A 21917-nucleotide genomic window follows, 5' to 3' on the forward strand; every position below is an offset into this window, starting at 1 on the left:
CAATGTAGATAGGATGTTTAAAAATAAGAATCTTACTGAAAAGCTATCAGCTTTTGGCTTTGTACAGTATAATGAAAGACTATTTACACAGAACTAGTCAATATGGGCCCACTGGCTTTCATGCAAGAGGCTTAAGAGGAGGAGTTGATTTGATATATATTATACGTAAGTGAGTTTATATGCCGGAAGACAAGACCCAGAAGTGCGTTTACGGTCTGCTGTGACTTCTATTGACCTTATTCAAGGTGAGTTCTGGGTAATGGAGACTGCTAGAAAAGTAAGACTTTCTTTCTTCCTTGGTTTGTATTCTTCAGAGTTTCTAGAATACTATCTTCATTCATTCTAAAATCATTTTAAGTGGCTACTTTGTTTAAGTCCCTTTCTTAAGGGTATGGACTAAATATGGCAGCCTCTGCTCTCAAGGAACTTAGTCGGGTTGGGAAGACAAATGAGCACGCAACAAATTTTGTCAGAGTGTGATAAATTCTAAAATCACAGCATAAACAAAGTGTCACTGAAATATAGAGGGATAAAGCAGCTGAGCGACTTCTCATACTTTACATGTCCACACAGAACTCTTGCCCCCAAACCGTTCCTCCACTTCCACTTCTGCCCCATACCAGGTCTTCCCACCCAGCGCTCCGGCATATGTACCCAGTCATTTAGGTTGAACCAGAAGCCATTCGGGAATCCCTCTTCTCCCGCCACGTCTCTGCTTTTACTCCTGTCCCTTAGCTTATTCTCCCCACAGCAGACAACATGGTTCTCTGAAAAATAAATTAGATCCTGTTACTTCCCTGCTTAAAACTCTTAAATGGGTTTCTGTGGCGGTCAGAATGAGTTCCAGAGTCCTTATAATACCTTCCAAGGTCTCGCCTCTGTCTTTATCATCGGCCTCATCAGCAGATAGGGCTGGAGGAGGGCATGCTGAGCCTAGAGGCAGGCAACTAAACAAACAACTGGAAGCGAGCTTGACTTGGATAGGCAGTGGTTTGAATCTTAGGTTAGCTGGAGGAAATGGTGAGATGGATGTGTTTAGGAAGAACTGAGTTGCAAAGTAGATTGGGGTCAAACTGTGCCCTACTGTGGAATTCACATTTTATTCTCTAGATAAAATAGAGCTATCCAAAGGTATGAGGATGAAAGAGAAATGATAAAATATGTTTCTAAAAAATACAGCTTGTGTCTTAGTGAGGGATGGGTTAGAGAGGAAAAGAGCTGGATACAACTCTTATGAGATACTTATTTTAGGAACTGTTCATTAGGCTTTTGCTCTAGGTTCTTAATGAACAAAATAATAAATCAGCTAATTTTATTAAAATTAAAACCATAAACCTTTTCTGAGTAAGTTGTGTAAGAAAGAAAGTTATAAGATTATATTTGTCAGTTATACCTTTATAAAGCTGGGAAAAAAGGACATTTTAATTTTAACATTTTAGGTTAAATTGTAGGTTACAGTTCATAAATGTCTCACCATATGGTGAACATGTTGTACTGCATCTCAAAACTGTTTCCAAACTTCCTTAGTATAATGAAGAAAATCTATAAAACAACAACAGTAACTTCTATTTGTATCAAAATTTATTTATATACATCTTCATTTGATCCTCAAGAAAACCCTCTGAGAAGTAGGGTAAACATTAAAATCGTAGAGTGTAAACTCTTTTGAGAGCTGCTAGGACCTTATATCTTTGGCTGTCAATCTCTTTACTGTGAAACTGAGAAGCAGAAGGGCTGACGTGTCAGAGTTCACATAGCTAGTGGCATTTGTATCTAGAGCAAGATCTCCTCGCTCCTAGCTCAGTACTTCTCACCCTCACCATCCCACGCTGCCTCTGCCTTTGGCTGGAGGGGGACACTAGTTCAGAAGTGAAGTGGACCCTCAGTGAGGCTATGCCTAGAGCCACTCCTTCATTCCTGGCCCGTTGTCCTCCCACTCTGCCCAGAGGTCCCTCTGGCCACGGGCATGTACTTTTCTTACTAGCATTGGAGGTGTGTGATATATTGCAAAGTAATAACTTGGACAGTACTATTTGGAATAGATGTAGTTGTTAAAACTGAGGTGTCACGAAGGTATTTTCTAAGAATTAATTAAGTTATCATTTTATCTGACCTTTAAATATAATTCTGTGTTCACCAGTTATTAGATTTCTTAAAGCCTAGTTCCAGTGAAATTGTGGTATTTAGTCGCCAGTCGAATCAAGAGATTCTCTGCAGAGAAATTTTGTTCTGAGATAGTTGGTCTGAATCCCAGATCCCATTCAACCGTCTTGAGAGTCCTTATTAGATCAATAGTAGTAAATTTTAACATGTGGATTATTCAGTAATAAATAAAAACAATCACAGTTATGAGGGTGGAAGTTAGAGGAAGTGCTTATCATCTTTGCATGACTATATTTGAAGGACAGCATCGTTCATTTTTGTGTACTTAGTATATCTTTTCACAGCATTGCACTAAATTTAATTCATATTAATAGGTAAGTAGAGGCGTGCAAAATAAAATGATTCACTTTTATTAATATGACTATTAATGTAATCTTTATATCCTCTTTTTAAATTTTTTTATTTATTTATTTTTGGCTGCGTTGGGTCTTTGTTGCTGTGCACAGGCTTTCTCTAGTTACGGCGAGCAGGGGCTACTCTTCGTTGCGGTTCGCAGGCTTCTCTTTGAGGTGGCTTCTGTTGTGGCAGAGCTCGGGCTCTAGGCACGCGGGCTTCAGTAGTTGTGGCACGTGGGATCAGTAGTTGTGGCTCGCGGGCTCTAGAGTGCAGGCTCAGTAGTTGTGGCGCACAGACTTAGTTGCTCCACGGCATGTGGGATCTTCCTGGACAAAACTGTGTCCCCTGCACTGGCAGGCGGATTCTTAACCACTGTGCCACCAGGGAAGTCCTATATCCTCTTTTTAAATTGTAGTCTTGGAGTTTGACGGGGTGGCAGAGTGTGACTTGGTTTTTAAAAGCGATCAATAGCTTCCGTCTTCTCCATATTTTGTTTGCACTCTCCATTAGATCATGTAAACATATATTAATGTTTTTACCATATCCTAAACTGTCAAGATATTTGACTTAAACAAAATCATAAAATAATTCAGATGACTTCAGTATTGGTTGAGAGGTCTGTCAAGTTAACTTTTGTGCTTCTACATGTTGGATATTTGAAAAACTGTATCTTTCCGTTTCTTTTGCATGTCTTTGCCAAGTATACACTTATTCCTTTGACCAGTTCTTAAAATTAGGAGCTATTTTTCCAGTCAAATTTTAGTTTTATTGTTTTCACAATGTCAGTATTTCTTAAGGTTTCAACTTTTTTGGAGAAGTGCAAAACTTTTTAAATAATGTAACTGAAATCTATTATTTATGTGTCAAAATTTCACCAGAGATTCTGTGATATCCTTATATAAACCCATTGTAGAAGGTAGATTACATGTAAGCTGGAAATATGATGGTTCTTATATTTCAAAGGGAGAAAAAGAAAACATTTAGGCAAAAATTAGGTTAGAATAACTCAAACACAGGTGATGGTAAAAGGGGGTTTCCGTTTTAAGGAAGGCAAAATGAGTTCAAAGACTTTCTCATACTATCAGAATTGGCAGAGTTTTCTGTTAGTATTACTTAATGAACTTTAAACTATTAATTGAAAAAGAATGTTTCATTGAATTCTGATTTCAAACCTCCAGAATTCCGAGACTTCAGTTCAGGTGTGGGATGAAAGGAATTAATTCACTACCAAAGATAATCTACAGAATTAACTGATTATCTGTAGACACATGTCCTTAAATGTGCTTAATGATGCTAACCAACCACTCTTCTGAATTCAGCACTTGTGTGTTTTGGTGAAAAAAGCACTAAACCTGGGGTCAGAAGGCCAGAAGCGTTGGGGCTGAGCTCTAATTCTGCCACTTCCCAGCTGTTATCTTGGGTAGTTTCTCTCTGCCAGTACAGTGTCTCTACTTTCTACTTCAGATGAATTTTCTACTTCCTAGAATTGTGAGGATGAGATACTTTGAAATCCATAAATACTGTGAGAATAAACAACATGAAATTTTATGGGAGATTCTTTTTATATTATTTTTTTTTAAGTTTGAAATCATGCAGTTTGCATTGTGGCCAAAGGAATGGAGGAAATCTTATTTTAAGACATGATTTAATAAATGTGTTAAGTGATGATGGCAGAAAAAAGAACATGTCAGAGAGGCAAACATGGATTCTCAAAAGAGAATTTTGAGAAGCATGCCAAAAAAGACATTAAGATGAAGTAATTAGAAGACAGGTTTTCAAACAAATATCTCAAATATAAATAATCCACCAGAAGCCACTTAACTTTTGAAACTTTGGCTTTCCACATAAGTACTAGACAACACAAAACCCCTGGAGGTGGGAATGTTTTAATATTTGGATTTTTCTGGACACTGAGAAAAAGACCTTGATCACATGGATTTTTTTCTTTAACACATCACTATTTTATATTCCCTTCCACAAAGAAGAGAGTTTATTTGTTAGATATTTTTTGTTGTCAATCTCTAAAATAGTTGTTTGATTGGTACATTAAAGATATAAGGTGCTATTTTAGTAACCAATATCAGGATTTTGCTAAGTAATTCTCCAGTGATCTGAGTTAATCTACTTGTTGAAGGTTGAAACTTATCCTTACTTGTAATAAAAGTGCCTATATTTCCTGAATAATAAATGTCACTTGAATTAGTAAAGTGTTTCTAACCATGTTGATAACTTAAAGTATATTCTACATATTTATCGTTTCCTAATTTAAACATCATTTTTATGAACTCTAGTAAATGTTAATATACTTAATGAATGGTCTTCATGCACAAGGGTATGCACTTGGTCCCCACTGAGATAAGAAATTTCTTATCATGGTCCCCACTGAGACAGGAAATTTCTCCTAACACCCTCTGAGGGGAGAATATAAATGCAAGCATTTCTCCTCATATGAATCTGCTGATTTGAATGAACTTAAATTTGTGCACTATTTCCTAGCCATTTATTTTGTAAGAAGCTATTTTATAGAATAGTTATATGGTGTATATGGTTCTAACCTTACAATTTTAAACCTTTTCCCTCTATCTGTTAACAGTAGAAAACTTACTTTAAGTTTTTCTTCTTTTTCAGTCACATTTCTGTGTGTGTGTGTGTGTGTGTTTTGTTTAAGAACCTAGTAAATTTAGTTGTCAAATTATACTGTGACATTTGCCCAGTGTATTAATTTTTAAAGTAAGATAATTAACCGTGAAAAATAACAAGAAAGCAACTGAAAACCATAAACTATGAGAAATTAAAATGAGATCTTACTGATTTAATGACTATGAAAAGTACATAATTTCATTCTAACATAGCCAGAGTACATGCCAGATCATTGAATTTATATTTTACAGGTATTCTGATGTTTACCTATTCCAAAGCTTTCCAACTGATGTAATAACAACTTCTTAATTTGTCTTTTTTATATTTTAAAGATTTATAGAAGTTATTTGCATATGGCATCTTTTTTTAAAAGATCAAATATGAAATTTCTGAGAGTTTAGGCAAAGTTAAACAGAGCTATTGTAGTATATGTGGCTCTGAAATATGAAATCTAATCTCAGAGAAGATTTTCAGCCTCAAACTTGTGTAGCAAGGTATATAAGCTAACCACTTTTTGTCATGTATGTGACAAATGTAGTCATTGCCATGAGTGAGGTTGAGTTTCCTGAAAGGAGTTTCTGTATTTTACTCTTGATGTTAGCATTACTGTTTTTCAGGTGGAAACTATGGACTCCTTCTCCTTTCCTTTTTCTAACTAGTCAGTCTCAGAGCCCTCTCATTCCTTTATTCTAAGTCTTTCTTAGTTCACCAATCATCCATTTGATCTTTATGGTTTCTTTCTTGTCCTGTTTGTTCCTTTTTCCTAGTATCAAAGTTCTGTGTATGTCATTATATCTTCCTAGATCTCTAAGTTCTCTTCTCTGAATTGATATTTCCTCTATGTTCAGTTTTTTCATCTGTTAATGTATCCTGTGTTTTTCTTTTATGCCAATGATTTTTCTTTTATATCTGATACCCTTTATATTTCCTTGGTATCTGGTTTTTTTTAAATGAATGACTGGATACAAATATGGTGTCCCTCCCTCTTCTGTTGTGTAAATAACTCTATAGTCTAACTATTTTGTCACCTGAGCAGAAAGTCTATTGAGAACTTTGTATATATGGCTAAAACATATTAACTGGCAGGCTTATATTTAGGGTAGTAAACAGGTAAGATAAATGAGTCCACCTGTCAGGCTGTCAGACTAATTGCCAGAAAGAGAATAAGCAGGACAGCAGTATCCACTCTAGAAGTCTTCACTCTGTCTAGATGGTTTGTTCAATATTATTTTTAGAGACAATGCCACTGACTTTTTTGTTTTTTGTTTTTTTTTTTGCTTGTGGTTAATGCTCAGCAGCATCCGTTTTATGTGGGATCTGCAGCCTATTTGGCCCAAGTGTTTTACATATGAACCTTCAGTGATTTCTCCTGGAATATGTTTTGTTTTGCTCCCCACCAAATATGCTGATCCTGTGTTCACAGCTCCTCTGAGTTTCATTGTCAGATTCTGTATCTACAGCAGCCCACCATAATGTTTTCAGACAGATGTTTCTAATCACTTTTCATCCTCTGTAAATTTGTTGAAATTTCTAATGTGTTCTTTCAGGCTCACCAGTGACCTGTACACATTGCTGATTCCAATGGTCAATTCTTTGTCCTTATCTTGCTTGATCTATCAGCAGCATTTGACACATTCGGTGGCTTCTTAATACATTGGTTTCTGGGCCACCACATTCTTGGTTTTTTCTCTTATCTCATTAGCTACTGCTCTTCATTCTCCTTTGCTGATTCTTCCTCTTTTCTTCCATGTCTTTTTAGACTGTTCCACTGCAATCTGATCCTCTTTTATTCCCTATACTTCACCTCCTTGATGAACTCATGACTTTAAGTAAAGCCCACACACCAGTGATTCTCAAATGTCTATCTTCAGCCCAGACCTCTTTCCTGAATTCTAGACCAGCACAGTCCAATATGGGAACCTTCAGCCTCATGTGGCAGTTGAATACTTGAAATGTGTCTTGTATGACTGAGGAACTAAATTTTTAATTTTACTTCATTTTTTTTTTTTTAAGTTATACAATTTTTATCTACATTTATTTATTTATGGCTGTGTTGGGTCTTCGTTTCTGTGTGAGGGCTTTCTCTAGTTGCGGCAAGTGGGGGCCACTCTTCATCGCGGTGCGCGGGCCTTTCATTATTGCGGCCGCTCTTGTTGCGGAACACAGGCTCCAGACGCGCAGGCTCAGTAATTGTGGCTCACGGGCCTAGTTGCTCCGCGGCATGTGGGATCTTCCCAGACCAGGGCTCGAACCCGTGTCCCCTGCATTGGCAGGCAGATTCTCAACCACTGCGCCACCAGGGAAGCCCCCTTTACTTCATTTTAATTTAAATTTAAATAGCCACATGTGGCCAGTAGCTATCATATTGGACAGTACAAATCTACAAAATCGACTTCGATGTAAATCTTCATTATCTGACACCAGACAAATCAGGTGTTACAATATAAAGAATGGATTACCCATTTTTTAAATTAAATACAAATAATGCTTTTAATATTGAAACATTCCTGAAAGTATTATCCTGAAGATTTCATGATATTTCATCATCACGATTGTGCATTGATTAACTTTAATAGAGACTCCAGAAGTTTCTTATTTTTCTTATTTAAATTAGTACCACATATTCTGGTAGCACGTAGCCAAGAGGTCAGAGACACCTGAATTTAGATTCAGATTCTCTTTCTTATGCTGTGACCTGGAGCAAGTGATTTCATCTTAGTGACTTGTCATTTGAAAATAGAGGATAGGAAAGTGTTTACTGCAAGTGAAAGTTTTTAAATACCAACCTATGTTTGACTTACAATGCAGTAAGAGTTATAGATAGTATCTTTATGACTATATTCAGAACTATTTTAATCATTGAACCTTTTGATTTTAAATTTACTTAACTTCCCACTAAATTTTAGAAAGAGAAATCACTATGCTCTTAGAATTAAATTTAGTGTATGTCTTACATTAAAATCCATATTCTTTTAGTACATATTTTTTCAGAATACAACTTCTAAGCATACTGATTAAAACACTTCCAAGACAAAAGTAGTTTTCATTATATAATCCTGAAGTAGGAGACTTTGAAGGTTTCAGCCTCCTTATCAGAACATAATTTATATCATGGTGAAAATAGTGAATGTTTTATAATTTACTGCTGTGCCTCCAGGGAAAATTGGTAGTATCAGTAACCAATCCACTCAAAGTGAGGATTAGAGGAAGAATTACAACAACTTTATATTGACTGCAACAGGCAAGGTGAGAGGGCAGGTTATAAAATGGCAAAATTATTTTTGACCAGGCATAACTTTATTGTTTGTTTTTTATAGTTTGAGAAAGACTATGTTTAACATTGTTTAATATCAACCGTAAGACACATTTTACTACTTTATAATTTCAAACTGAAATGACAGTTTTTCCATTTTTAAGGCAGTTAGGCATACAAAAAGATGTTGTGGAATGTATTCCCAAATATGTACTTCTATGGTTTTCTGTAACTTTTTCTGATAATAAACTTAATGCCTGGTCTTAAAGAAAATGAGTATTCCATAATTTTGAAGCCTTTCTTCAAGTGCTAGAGCTTATGAATATTTTTAGTTTTTCAGTATTATAGTGAATACGTTGTATATCAAAATGTTGACCATATCTATGATAATGAAAAATATTTTAATTCATGTTTAAAGTAGAATAAATTTTATTCCATATTAATCACATATACTCGTTCCTTCCCTTTGTATATCTACACATTAGCATTTTCACAGATTTCACATCACAATCCATTTCAGTCTTTATGTTCTATTATTCTTTGAAAAGTTATGAGTTTAAAAAATCAGTAATTATTTTTTATTTGCTAATCTTGCTTAGGGTAAGCACTGCTTAGAATCAAGGAAGCAGCTCCTTATGTTTCCCCTCGCCTGGTCATGGGGAAAAAAATGAAATACTATTTATATCATAAAAATAATTTTTATTTCCTTTGTAAATTTCTATGTCCCAAAGTAACTTTTTTTGTGAATTAAGTCTATGATAAGAAATACTTTAGTTTTTAAACATTTTGGTTTGTGTCTACTGAAGGCCCTGGAAATTCAGAGTAGGAGGACTATCTACATTAAGTTTTCATTTACTCTTACTCAGTTAGATTATACTTTTCTAAGACTGTACTCAGAATAGCCCTAAGGTTTCTTGTAGAGTAGCTAACTGCATACTTTTTGCATTTTGTGGTTTAGTCAGTTTGGTCTAGATAGTGAAGAGACTATGATATCATAGAATTTACTGGTAATGTTTTCTGGAAATGAATATCCATCACTTATTGAAATGCCAACTAACAGTGGAAATTAGGTTGAGGAACCAGACCTTCTGGTAATGATAGAGATGTCTAGATAATGCTGATTTGTATTTTCCAGAATTTTAAACATGTATTTTCAGGAAACTTTTTCCTTAGTGAAAAGTGAATGAAAATGTAAAGAATAACTCCGTGTTTTTCTGCAAGTCTTGAGAGCAAAGTTGATGACAAATATGGAAACTAAGAAATGACTAAGTGGAATGACTGGTCATTTTTTTAAAAATAATTTAAGTGGTCTTTGCAGTGTAAATGTTTGATAAGTAAAAAGTAGAACATTATTTTAATGTTCTAATTTCAGTCAGTTTACTTTTTTTTCTCAACTTTCTCCTCTGAAAAAACATTCAACTATAATTTCATAAGGAGTAAAATTGAGAATGATTTTTGACTAGTGTCCATCTTTTTCTTTTTTATCAAACCAGAAATACTGTATTTTAGTAGAAGCACCCTACAAAAAAGCTGTTAGTTTAAAAAATAAAAACCTTTTTATACTTGATCAAAAATTAATTCATACAGGTTATAAACCAATGTTTATGGCGAGCTTACTATGCACTAGGGACTGTGCTAAGTCCTGGGGAAATGGAAGCTGAAAGACTGCCCTCAAAGTCCTCCCAGTCTAGTTGGGGAATCCAGCAGGCAAAGAAATAGGTATAATATGTTGGGGATGAGTTCAACAGGAGATAAGCATAAAACACTAAGAGAGCGCAGAGAAAGGAATCAGTTCGATTAAATGTATTAATTCTATGTTGTCTTTACAATATAGAACAATATTGTCCATTTAAGACTCCTCTAAATGGCAGTTTAGAACTAGGAATCTGGATTTTGTTGCTGGCCTTTTAGGAGACTAATATGTCTCAAGTCATGTGATAGCCTTAATTACTATGTTACATCTTTCAGATGTGCCTCCCAGTGGTATTCTGGGAATAAGTGAGTTAATACATAAGAAGCACTCCAGTTTCTTTTATATTAATGTGTGTGAGTGACACTGTGTGTGTGTTGTGTGTTGTGTGTTGTGTGTTGTGTATACCTTCCCTTCTTTTGAAAGGAATCCAGTCTTTCACATCTCACAGCTATTAAATTTGTCTGAGCAAAGTAGGCAGTGAGCAGGTTTTTTATTTTGGCCAATTCAGAATCAACAAAGTTTGAGGTTTTTGGGGGAGAGGGTGGTCTCATTTTCCTCTCTTTCTTCTTTTTTCTTTTATTTTTGTAGTAATATTATGAGGCTTGATACTTAATGTCTCCTCAGTCTTTTCAATCTGTATATTTTCAAGCAAAGATTTAATAAACAGTTGAAAGCAAAACACTTTAAAAACTAATGTTAAAGGCAGTGTAAATGCACAGTATAGCAGTTAGGCAAATTAATGTACTTAATATTCAGTGAACTTTAACAGGGAAAAAGTTGATATAGCATAATCATATTTTTAAAATGACTTCTCATTGCTTTGAGTTGTGGAAAACGTCTTCTAAATGATCATGCTTATGTTCACCATTTAAATTTATTGTCTCTCTCTAGAATTTAAATTGTATCTTTTATGGATGGACCCGGGAAAATGAATTCTCACTTTCTTATATTCTCGATACTGTACCACTGTAGTAGATGAAAATAGTTTTCCCTTATTCAATCCTTTCTCATGTTAACTTTCTTCTTTTTTTGTTTTTAATTCTAAAGGATGTTTAATTCCTGCATATACAGATTCTGGGAATGCAAGATTCATTCATACATTCAGTAAGTACCCAGTGAGTACTTACTTTGTCCCAGGCACTGTTATAAGTGTTATGTGAATGTATCAGTGAACAGAACAGATAATAATCCATGTCCTTGTTTAGGCTTACTTCCAGTGGAGAGAGACAGGCAATAAGCAAATAAATACAGAATAAATAACAAAACAAGGAAAGGGGATAGGGTAAACTGGGGAATGGGGTTAGGTTGCTGTTTGTAATGGGTGGTAAAGGAAAGCTTCACAAAAAAGGTGACACTTGAGCAAAATTTTGAAGAAGAAAGAAAGCCATGTTGTCAGGAAGAATAGCATACCCAACCAAGATCCCAAGTCAGAAATTTGCTTAGTGTGCATTTTGCACAGCAAAAAGGCTAATATGTCTGGTGTGGAGGAATGAGGGGGAGAGTAGAAGTCAGAGGGGTAGCGAGAGGCCAGATCATACAGAACCTTATATAAATGAGTGCAAAGCACAGCCCTATCCCCAACACTGGCATTATTCACTAGAGATGTATTTTTAAAAGGGGGAGGTGGATGGGATTGTACAGTTTAATACTTGCTATAAATAAAAATATGAACAAAGTGTACAAGAGAGCAGATACGACGTAATGACGAATAATTCCTTGTAGAGAAAGCAATATTTAAAGTAATTGTTGCAAGATGAGAAGACTGTCAATTATAAAACGTATTAAGGCATCCCAGCTAGGAAGGCCAGTTAAAATATTATTTTAATAATTGAGGTGGGAGAACAGGACCGAAGTAAGAAACTAGAGATGTTAAGTTATTAAGGTATTAGAAATTTGGAATGTGAACGTTAAGAGATAGACAAGTAGAATTTGAGGATAACCAAGGATTCTAATTTTGGTGAAGGAGTGGATGGCAATCCATTAACAAAAATAGGGGAATATAGGAATATTGGGAAAATCATAATGAATTGTATACAGTGTTTTGGATATATTGAGTTTGAGATGCCTGGCAGACATCTAGAGCAAGACATCAAATAACTTGCACATCTATTTGAGCCTTATTTATTAAATGTCCTACTATGAGTCAAGCCCTGTGCTAGGAACTAGACTACATACTTTGAAATACAGGCTTGGAGCATAAGTATAGATTAAGGAGTCAGTGGCATATGTGTAGTCTTTGAATCCACAGGAGTAAGGGAGATAAGCTGGAAGAGGCTATTGAAGAGACTGAGAACCATTAGGATGACTATGAGGTTGATATCTTGGATATTTGCTACCTAAAAAAGACAGTAAAAGAAACAATTGAAAATACAGGCAAATACAGAAAGCTTCTGTTGGTGCTAAATGTCTTTTTTTTTGTTAATTCGTCACTCCAGTAACAAATCTGAATAAAAAAGAAATACCTGAATTATATGAGTATACCCTTCATCTTTTTTGTAGCTGTACTTGTGATTTGCAAAGTACTATGACATTGTTCAAATAATTAATATCAGTGTTAAAGACTTAGGCTAAATTATATTTTAAGGATTGAACACACAGAATTGAAGTAATTTTGTCCTTGTCTATATAATAAATATGTGTCACAATTTTGTTAGAAACATACGTGTCTTCAGATTGAATATCTAGAACATGTCACAAAAGATGTGATTTGAACAGGCTTCAGTCTCTTGTTAGAGTGAGAGGAAATTGATCAAACACTAAAAATTGTATGCAGTTCTTGGTAGTTTTTAAATAGAAATAAGTACTGTAAGATTTTGACCAGTTATTGGTTAGCACCAATTTAATTATTAGCACCAATTAAATTATTTGGATATCAGTTTATGAGTCAGTTAAAGAAATGCTAACTTTATATATTCATTGGATCAGTGAATTTAATTTTTTTACTAATATTTGGAAATAAATAGCACAGATCATTAGAGACTAGCATAGCCAGGATATCTTCCCAGAAGGTATGAGATGTAACTGAAGCATAGCAAGACTGAATTGTATTCACTATTGGTGGTGGGGCTGAAATCAGGAGTCACATTGTCTCAGTGATGTATTGTCCACCATGTAGCTACTCACTTCTCCCTGCTTGCTTTATACTTTTTCATAAGCATTAATTTACTAGTCTCAAAATTTAGGGACCCCTTACCCCACTTCCTAGTGTCTTACATACTCATTCATGTTTACATACTCCCGGTCACTACCTGATTCCATGACTAACACAGGAAAGCCTACTAATTTGTGGTTTGAATATTCACTGCTATACCTCTGTGGTCTGTATAGACACCCAGACATTGTAGACTCAAGGCCCTCAGCCATTGATGTTTCTGAGTTTGGAGAAGTTTTTTCATATAATATATGAAAAGTACAGTTTTCAAAGAATATTCTCTTTCTGAAATCTTTGAAATATGTAGAGGACTTTCCATAGCATCCAGAAAAATCCAATATGAAATAAATATTAACATTTTACCAGGTTAAATAAGGATAAACCACTTTAAGATTCACATTTATTAAAAATTCACTTTTAGATGAATATTTAGAAAAATATGTAGAATATGGGATGACTATACCTGTGGAGAATCTGTAGCCTATTCTGCTGCAAGATGTTTTTATAATTCTCATTTTCTCTACTCATGTATTCAGTCATTCAACAAGCATTTATTGAAGATGAACTATTTGACACAGGAAACTAAAGTTTTAAATAGTGAGGAAAATGCTGTGATAGAGGATTGCACAGGAATACTAAGGGGAGGAGAGATGGGGAAGGGTATCTAAATCAGAAGTGGGATGAGGAGAAGAAAATCACATAGTGTTTCCTAAAGAACAGAATGTTTGACTTGAACTTTAAGTGATGTCCAAATGGCTTTGCGTGCCATTTTGAGTTAAGCAGTTTGAGTTAAATACTTGACGAGGGTGATGTGTATCCTGAAGATTAAGGTGTAGAAGGACAAGATAACAATTTTCCCTTTGGAAGAGTCTCTCTGGCAGTGGGGATGTCATTGGAAGATTCATGGAGCAAATCAGAGACCTGGATTAGGAAGCTATTTCAATAGTCCAAATGATGAGAGAGCATCCAAACTAAGTAGTGAGACAGAGAGGAGGGGGCAGGTTTTATATAAATATGTATATATGTATGTGTGTGTACGTATATCTATACACACATATATATGTATGTGTCTGCATATTTTACAATAAAAATTTTTTTAATTAAACATATGATAAAGCCATTTTTTTCACCTCAGGTTGTATGAGGCAAGCCCTTAAGTTCTAACAAGAACTCATTGTTAGAATAGCTAACCTTTGTCATATAAATATTTAATTATAATGCTTCCTATCTCTTTTTTCCTTTAAACTTCAGTTCTACATGTATTTAAAGGCTGTTGAAAGCATATGACAAATATAGAATTTTTTAAAATTGAAGTATAGTTGATTTACAGTATTGTGTTTCAGGTGTACAACATAGTCATTCAATATTTTTATAGATTATACTCCTTTTAAAGTTATTATAAAATATTGGCTGTATTACCTGTGCTGTACAATATATGTTTGTAGTTTATTTATTTTACACATAGTTTGTACCTCTTAATCCTCTACCTGTATCTTGCCCCTACCCTCTTCCCTCTCTCCACTGGTAGCCACTCGTTTGTTCTCTATATCTGTGAGTCTGTTTCTTTTTTGTTATATTCACTAGTTTGTTTTACTTTTTAGATTCCACATATAAGTGATATCATACAGTATTTGACTTTCTCTGTCTGACTTATTTACTAAGCATAATATCCTCCAGGTCCATCCATGTTGTTGCAAATGGCAAAATTTGATTCTTTTTTATGGCTAAGTAATATTCCATTATACACACACACACACACACACACACACACACACACACACACACACAGTACACCTTCTTTATCCATTCATCTGTTGATGGACATTTGGGTTGCTCCCATACCTTAGCTATTGTAAATAATATTGCAATGAACACAGGGGTGCATGTATCTTTTTGAATTATTGTTTTTGTTTTCTTCAGATATATACCCAGGAGTGGACTTGCTGGATCATATGGTAGTTCTAATTTTAGTTTTCTGAGAAACCTCCAAACTGTTTTCCATAGTGGCTGCACCAATTTACATTCCTACCAACTACGTCTTAGATTTCCCTTTTTTCCACATCCTTGCCAACATTTGTTGTTTGTGGTCTTTTTGGTGATAGCCATTCTGACTGGTGTGAGGTGATATCTCATTGCAGTTTTGATTTGCATTTCTCTGATGATTAATGAGGTTGAGCATCTTTTCATGTGCCTGTTGGCCATCTGTATGTCTCCTTTGGAAAAAATGTGTATTCAGGTTTCATGCTCACTTTTTTAATCGGGTTATTTGTTTTTTTGATATTGAGTTATATAAGCTGTTAATATATTTGATATATTAACTTTTTATTGGTCATATCATTTGCAAATATTTTCTCCCATTCAGTAGGTAATCTTCTCATTTTGTCAGTGGTTTCCTTGGCTGTGCAAAACCTTTAAGTTTAGGTTCCATTTGTTTATTTTTGCTTTTGCTTCATTTGCCTTAGGAGACAGATCCAAAAAACAATTTGCTCAATTGATGTCAAAGAGTGTTCTACCTATGTTTTCTTCTAGGAGTTTTATGGCTTCCCTTCTTTAATTTAGGTTTTTAATCCATTTTGAGCTTTTTTTCCTATATGGTGTGAAGAATTGTTCTAATTTCATTTTTTTACATGTAGCTATCCAGTTAGTCCAGTACCACTTATTGAAGAGTCTTTCTTTTCTCCATTGTTTATTCTTGCCTCCTTTGTTGTAGATTAATTGATCATAAGTGTGTGGGGTTTTTTCTGGGCTCTCTATTCTATTCCATTGATCTATGTGTCTGTTTTTGTGCCAGTACCATACTGTTTTGATTATTGTAGCTTTGTAGTATAATCTGAAGTCAGGGAGTACAATACCTCTAGCTTTGTAAAGCTTGCTTTGACTGTTCAGGGTCTTTTGTGGTTCCATATAAATTTTAGGATTATCTGTTTTAGTTCTGTGAAAAATGTCATGGCTATTTTGATAGGGATTGCTTTAAATCTGTAGATTGCTTTGGGTAGTATAGACATTTTAGCAATATTAGTTCTTCCAATCCATCCATAGTATCTTTCCATTTCTTTGTATCATCTTCAGTTTCCTTCATCGGTGTTTTATAGTTTTTAGAGTCTTTTACTTCCTTGGTTAAGTTTATTCCTAGGTATTTTATTCTATATGAGGCAATTTTAAATGAGATTATTTTCTTGCTTTCTCTTCCCGATAGTTCATTATTAGTGTATAGAAAATCAACAGATTTCTGTATGTTAATCTTGTATCCTGTAACTTTGCTGAATTCATTTATTAGTTCTAATAGTTTTTGTTTTTGGTGGAGACTTTAGGGTTTTCTGTATGTAGTATCATGTCATCTGCAAATAGTGACAGTTTTACTTCTTCCCTTCCAATTTGGATGCCTTTTATTTCTTTTCTTTTCTTTCTTTCTTTTTCTTTTTTTCTTTTGTCTGATTGCTGTGGGTAAGATTTCCAATACAATGATAAATAGAAGTAGTGAGAGTGGGCATCCTTGTCTTGTTTCTGATTTTAGAGGGAAAGCTTTTAGCTATTCACCATTGAGTATGATATTAGCTGTAGGTTTGTCATAAATGGCCTTTATTATGTTGCAATATGTTCCCTCTATACGAATTTTGGTGAGAGTTTTTATCATGAATGGTTGTTGAATTTTGTCAAATGCTTTTTCTGTATCTATTGAGGTGATCATGTGATTTTTACCTTTGTTAATGTGGTATATCGCATTGATTGATTTGTGGATATTGAACCATCCTTGCATGCCTGAAATAAATCCCATTTGATCATGGTGTATGATCTTTTTTATTTATTGTTGAATTTGGTTTGAGAATATGTTGTTGAGGATTTTTGCATCTATATTCATCAGAGATATTGCCCTGTATTTTCTTTCTTAGTATCTTTGTCTTATTTTGGTATCAGAGTAATGATGGCCTTATAGAATTAATTTGAGAGTGTTCCTCTCTCTTCAGTTTTTTGGAATAGTTTGAGAAGGATAATACATATATTCTTTGTATGTGTGGTAGAATTCCCCTGTGAAGTCATCTGGTCCTGGACTTGTTTGCTGATTCAATTCACTACTGATTCAATTTCACTACTAGTTTGTTTAGATTATCTCTTTCTCCCTGATTGAGTTTTGGAAGATTGTATGTTTCTAGGAATTTATCCATTTCTTCTAGATTGTCCAATTTATTGGCATATAACTGTCTGTAGTATTCGCTTATGATTTTTTTGTGTCTCCGTGATATTGGTTGTAATTTCTCCTCTTTCATTTCTTATTTTGTTTATTTAGGTCCTCTCTTTTTATTCTTGATGGGCCTGGCTAAAGGCTTACCAATTTTATCTTTTCAAAAAGGCAACTCTTGTTTTCACTGATCTTTTCCATTGTTTTTTGGTCTCTATTTCATTTATTTGCTCTCTGATCTTTATTATTTCCTTCCTTCTGCTGAATTCGGACTTTGCTTTTGTTCTTTTCCTAATTCCTTTAGATAGTAGGTTTTGTTGTTTATTTGAAATTTTTCTTGGTTCTTGAGGTAGGCCAGTATTATGGTAAACTTCTCTCTCAGAACTGCTTTTGCTGCATCCCATGGGTTTTGGAAAGTTGTGTTTTTATTTTCATTTATATCAAAATATTTTCTGATTTCCTCTTTGATTGCTTTGTTAACCCATTGGTTTTTTAGTAATAAGTTGTTTAGTCTCCATGTTTTTATGTTTTTTCCGTTTTTCTTTCTAATTTCTAGTTCCATACTGTTGTGGTCAGAAAAAAATACTTGATATAATTTCTATCCTCTTAAATTTATTGAGACTTGTTTTATGGTCTAGCATGTGATCTGTTCTGGAGAATGTTCCATGTGCACATGAAAAGAATGTGTATTCATCTTTTTTGGTGGAACACCATGCAGATATCTACTAAGTCCAACTGGTCTAAATGTAGTTTAAGACCACTGTTCCCTTATTGATTTTCTGTGTGCATGACCTGTCCATTGATATCATTAGGGTGTTGAAGCCCCTACTATTATTGTATTATTGTCAGTTTCTCCCTTTAAGTCTGTTAGTATTTGCTTTATATATTTAGATACTCCTATATTAGGTGCATATATATTAACGAATGTTATATTCTCTTCTTGTATTGATCCCTTTATCATTATATAATGCCCTTCTTTGTCTTTGTTTTAGACACTGTTTTAATGTGTATTTTGCCTGATATGAGTATTGCCACCCCAGCTTTCTTTTTGTTTCACTTGCGTGATATATATTTTTTTCCATCCTCTCACTTTCAGTCTGTGTGTGTCTTTAGCTGTGAAGTGGGTCTCTTATAAGCAACATATAGATGCACCTTTTTATATCCAGTCAGCCACCCTATGTCTTTTGATTGGAGCATTTAGTCCACTGACATTTAAAGTGATTATTGGTAAGTATGTACTTATTGCATTTTTGTTGTTTCCTGCTTGTTTTTGTAGTTCTCTCTTCTTTTCTTCCTTTAGTTTCTTCTCTTGTGGTTTGATGATTTTCTTTAGTGTTATTCTTGTGTTCCTTTCTCTCTGATTTTTGTGTATGTGTTGTAGGTTTTTGATTTGTGGTTACCACGGGGTTCATATATGTTGACCTATAACTATATCTACTTGTTTTAAAGTTCTAACACATCCTACAAGATCTTCCTTTTTCACTCCCCTCCCCCACATTCTGTGGTTTTGGTATCATATTTTACATTTTCATGTCTATCTCTTAACTGTTTAATGTAGTTATAGTTGATTTTACAATTTTTGTCTTTTAATCTTCATACTAGCTTAAGTGGTTGATCCATAGCATTTCCTATATATTTGCCTTTACTAGTGGGATTTTTTCCTTTCCTATAAATTCTTACTTCTTTTCTTGTTGTAGCCTTTTCTTTTCCACTTAGAGAAGACCTTTTAACATTTCTTGTAGGGTCAGTTTAGTATTGATGAACTCTTAGTTTTTGCTTGTCTGAGAAGTTATTTCTCTCTCCTTCAATTCTGAGTGATAACCTTACTGGGTGGAGTATCCTAGGCTGTAGGTCTTTCCCTTTCAGCACTTTAAGTATACCATACCACTCCCTTCCAGCCTGCAAAGTTTCTGCAGAAAAGTCAGCTGAAAGCCTGATACCTTGTATATGACTGTTTTTCTCTTGCTGCCTTTAAAATTCTCTCTTTATCTTTAACTCTTGCCATTTTAACTATGATATGTCTTGGTGTTGGCCTCTTTGGGTTCATCTTGTTTGGGACTCTCTGTGCTTCCTGTACCTGGAAATCTGTTTCTTCAGCTTTGGGAAGTTTTCAGCCATAATTTCATCTGATATATTTTTAACCCCTTTCTCTTTTCTCCTTCTGGGACCCCTACCATGTGCATGTTAATATGCTTGATATTGTCCTGGAGGTCCCTTAACTGTCCTCATTTTTTAAAATTTGTTTTTCTTTTTGCTGTTCTGATTGGATGATTTCCACTGTTCTATCTTTTGGATCATTTATGCATTCTTCTGTATTACATAGTCTGCTGTTAATTCTTTCTAGTATGTTTTTCATTTCAATTATTGTAGTCTTTAGCTCTGACTGGTTCTTTTTTATGATTTCTAGTTCTTTGCTAAAATTCTCACCTGTTCATCTATTCTTTTCCCAAGTTCAGTTAGTATTCTTATTACTAATACCTTGAACTCTTTATCTGGTAAATTATGTTTCATTGGTTGTTCTTTCAGGTTTTTTTTTCTTGTTCTTTCATTTGAAACAAAAACTTCTGTCTTCTTATTTTGTTTAACTTTCTATGTCTCTATGAAATTAGGTGAAACACTTAACTATTGTGGTCTTGAAGAGGTGTTCTTGTGTGGGAGCATCCTATGTAGTCTGCATGTGCCCAGTGGCTTTGATGTTAGAGCTGGATCTGAAATGAGCAAGGGTCATGCCTTCCCTGAGGGTGTGCTGGCAGCTATCACCTTGGTGGGAGGTGGGGCTAGAGATGGAGGGGCTAGAGCTAGAGCCAGGTGTGAGCCTGGGCTTTTCCTGTGCTCATTAGGCATCACCACCATATCAGGGGTGGGGGTGGGTCCCAAGGAGGTGGAGCAGAAGCCCTGAGGGTCAGATCTGAGCTTATTCCATTCCCTTTAAGTATGTGTTCTCCCCACTCCTGGCAGTGGCACCTTCTCCCCAGAGGAGAACAGTGCTGGAGCAAGAGGAGCCAGAGCAGACACCCAGTCTTGGGCACATGCTGGGATGGTCATGGCACACCAGTCAGAGTTGCAGACTACTCCTGATCTGCTGCCTCCATGAGTGTCAGCCATGGCTGCCCTCACCTTGTTCACATGCAGTGCCAGGTCCAAGCCGGCTCCATCCCCTACAAAAGTCCACTCTCCTCAGTATCAGCACCTCTGCCCTAGAGGGAGCTGCACCAGAGCAAGAGGGGCTGGAGCAGGCACCTGGTGCAGGCTGGGTCATGCACTGAGCCAGTTGTGGGAAACTGGCCAGAGCCCCGTACAGTTTCAATCTACTGCCTCTGCCTTTTTCAGGGAGTAAGCAAACACGTGCACAGTCTGCATGAGTGAAGTCTCGACTTCTTACAGTCCTCCTTTAGGTCCCACTGATTTTCAAACCCACTAAGGGTACTCATCTTCCTGGTTTTGAGCCTTAGGGCTGGGGTGCCCAAGATGTGGTTCAAACCCCTCATTCTTCAGGGAGGATCTTTGAGCCTCTGATATCCCCCTCCTCTTCTGTGTCCCCTCCTTGGAGCACAGGTCCCAACCTGATCACTTCCGCTCCCTTCCTACTCGACTCTGTGATCTTTCTTTACAAGCTTGGTTGTAGGAGAGTCTTTCTGCCAGTCTCCCGTTTGTTTTCAGTGAGAATTGCTCCACGTGTAGATGGTTTTTTTATGTGTTCATTGGCAGAGGTGAGCTCAGCATCCTTCTACTCTGCCATCTTGATCTCCTTCTGGATCAGATATTTTAAACATTAAAATCAAAATAAACATTCTGAATATATATCAATTATGTTCAGTGTTCAGTATGCCAGGTATAATTTGAAGTATTTTTTGTATTAATTAACTAATTTAACCCTCCCGTCAGCCAGTGAGATACATATTGCTTCCCCTGTACTGAATAAGGAAATGAAGGTATAGAGTGGATAAATAACTTGCCCAAGTCACATATCTAATAATTGCGAGAGCCAGTCTTTGAATACATTACAGAGTGGCTCCAGAGTCAGGATATATTATACAAATAAATTGTTCTTTGGAATGTATTTTTTCCCTGATTATAAAGGAACAAAGTCTAATAGTAGATATTATAAACAACTCATATCTCTGAACAGGGTGGTAATTTTATTATTATATATAATAATATAAATATTATATAAAATATAATAATATAATATAATTATTATTATAATTAAAACTTATTTTTAATAAACATAGTAGATTTATTGAGTGGTGCTATCAACATGTCAAATATAAATACATTCATGCATTAATTGTGGAGTTTTCTCTCATTTTTAGGAAGGTGTTCTAATCAATCCAGAGTGAGTGTTTTGATTTTCTGTTGGCTCTTTGTTTTAAATAATGAGAAGTTTTTTCAGTGAGAATTTTAAACCCATTTACTCTGCTTATATGGAAGATTTTTCAATTTTCAAAACCATTGAAAATTTGTTTGCCTACTATATGGTCACTAAAAGTCTATTAAGGGCCTA

General features: G+C 35.1%; 1 protein-coding gene across 9 annotated transcripts in view; it reads left to right on the plus strand.

Moving 5' to 3' along the window:
• The window catches only part of AHI1 (Abelson helper integration site 1), a 207068-nt gene that overhangs the window by 91265 nt on the left and 93886 nt on the right, over positions 1 to 21917 (plus strand). For 4 of the 9 annotated variants that reach the window (XR_005022196.1, XM_036871906.1, XM_036871905.1 and 1 more), the window contains one exon: positions 11133 to 11189. The exons of 3 other annotated variants lie outside the window; for them this stretch is intronic. Coding sequence is in view for 5 of the 6 variants with exons in the window: in XM_036871906.1 (XP_036727801.1) it covers positions 11133 to 11189 (57 nt within the window). In the remaining variant the exon portion in view is untranslated. Of the gene's footprint in view, positions 1 to 91; positions 184 to 11132; positions 11190 to 18509; positions 18542 to 21917 lie in introns of those variants that run through there. 2 more of the 9 variants (XM_036871912.1, XM_036871913.1) reach the window with 2 other exon arrangements.

This window comes from Balaenoptera musculus, chromosome 12, assembly GCF_009873245.2.
Source record: "Balaenoptera musculus isolate JJ_BM4_2016_0621 chromosome 12, mBalMus1.pri.v3, whole genome shotgun sequence".
Taxonomy (NCBI): Eukaryota; Metazoa; Chordata; class Mammalia; order Artiodactyla; family Balaenopteridae; genus Balaenoptera; species Balaenoptera musculus.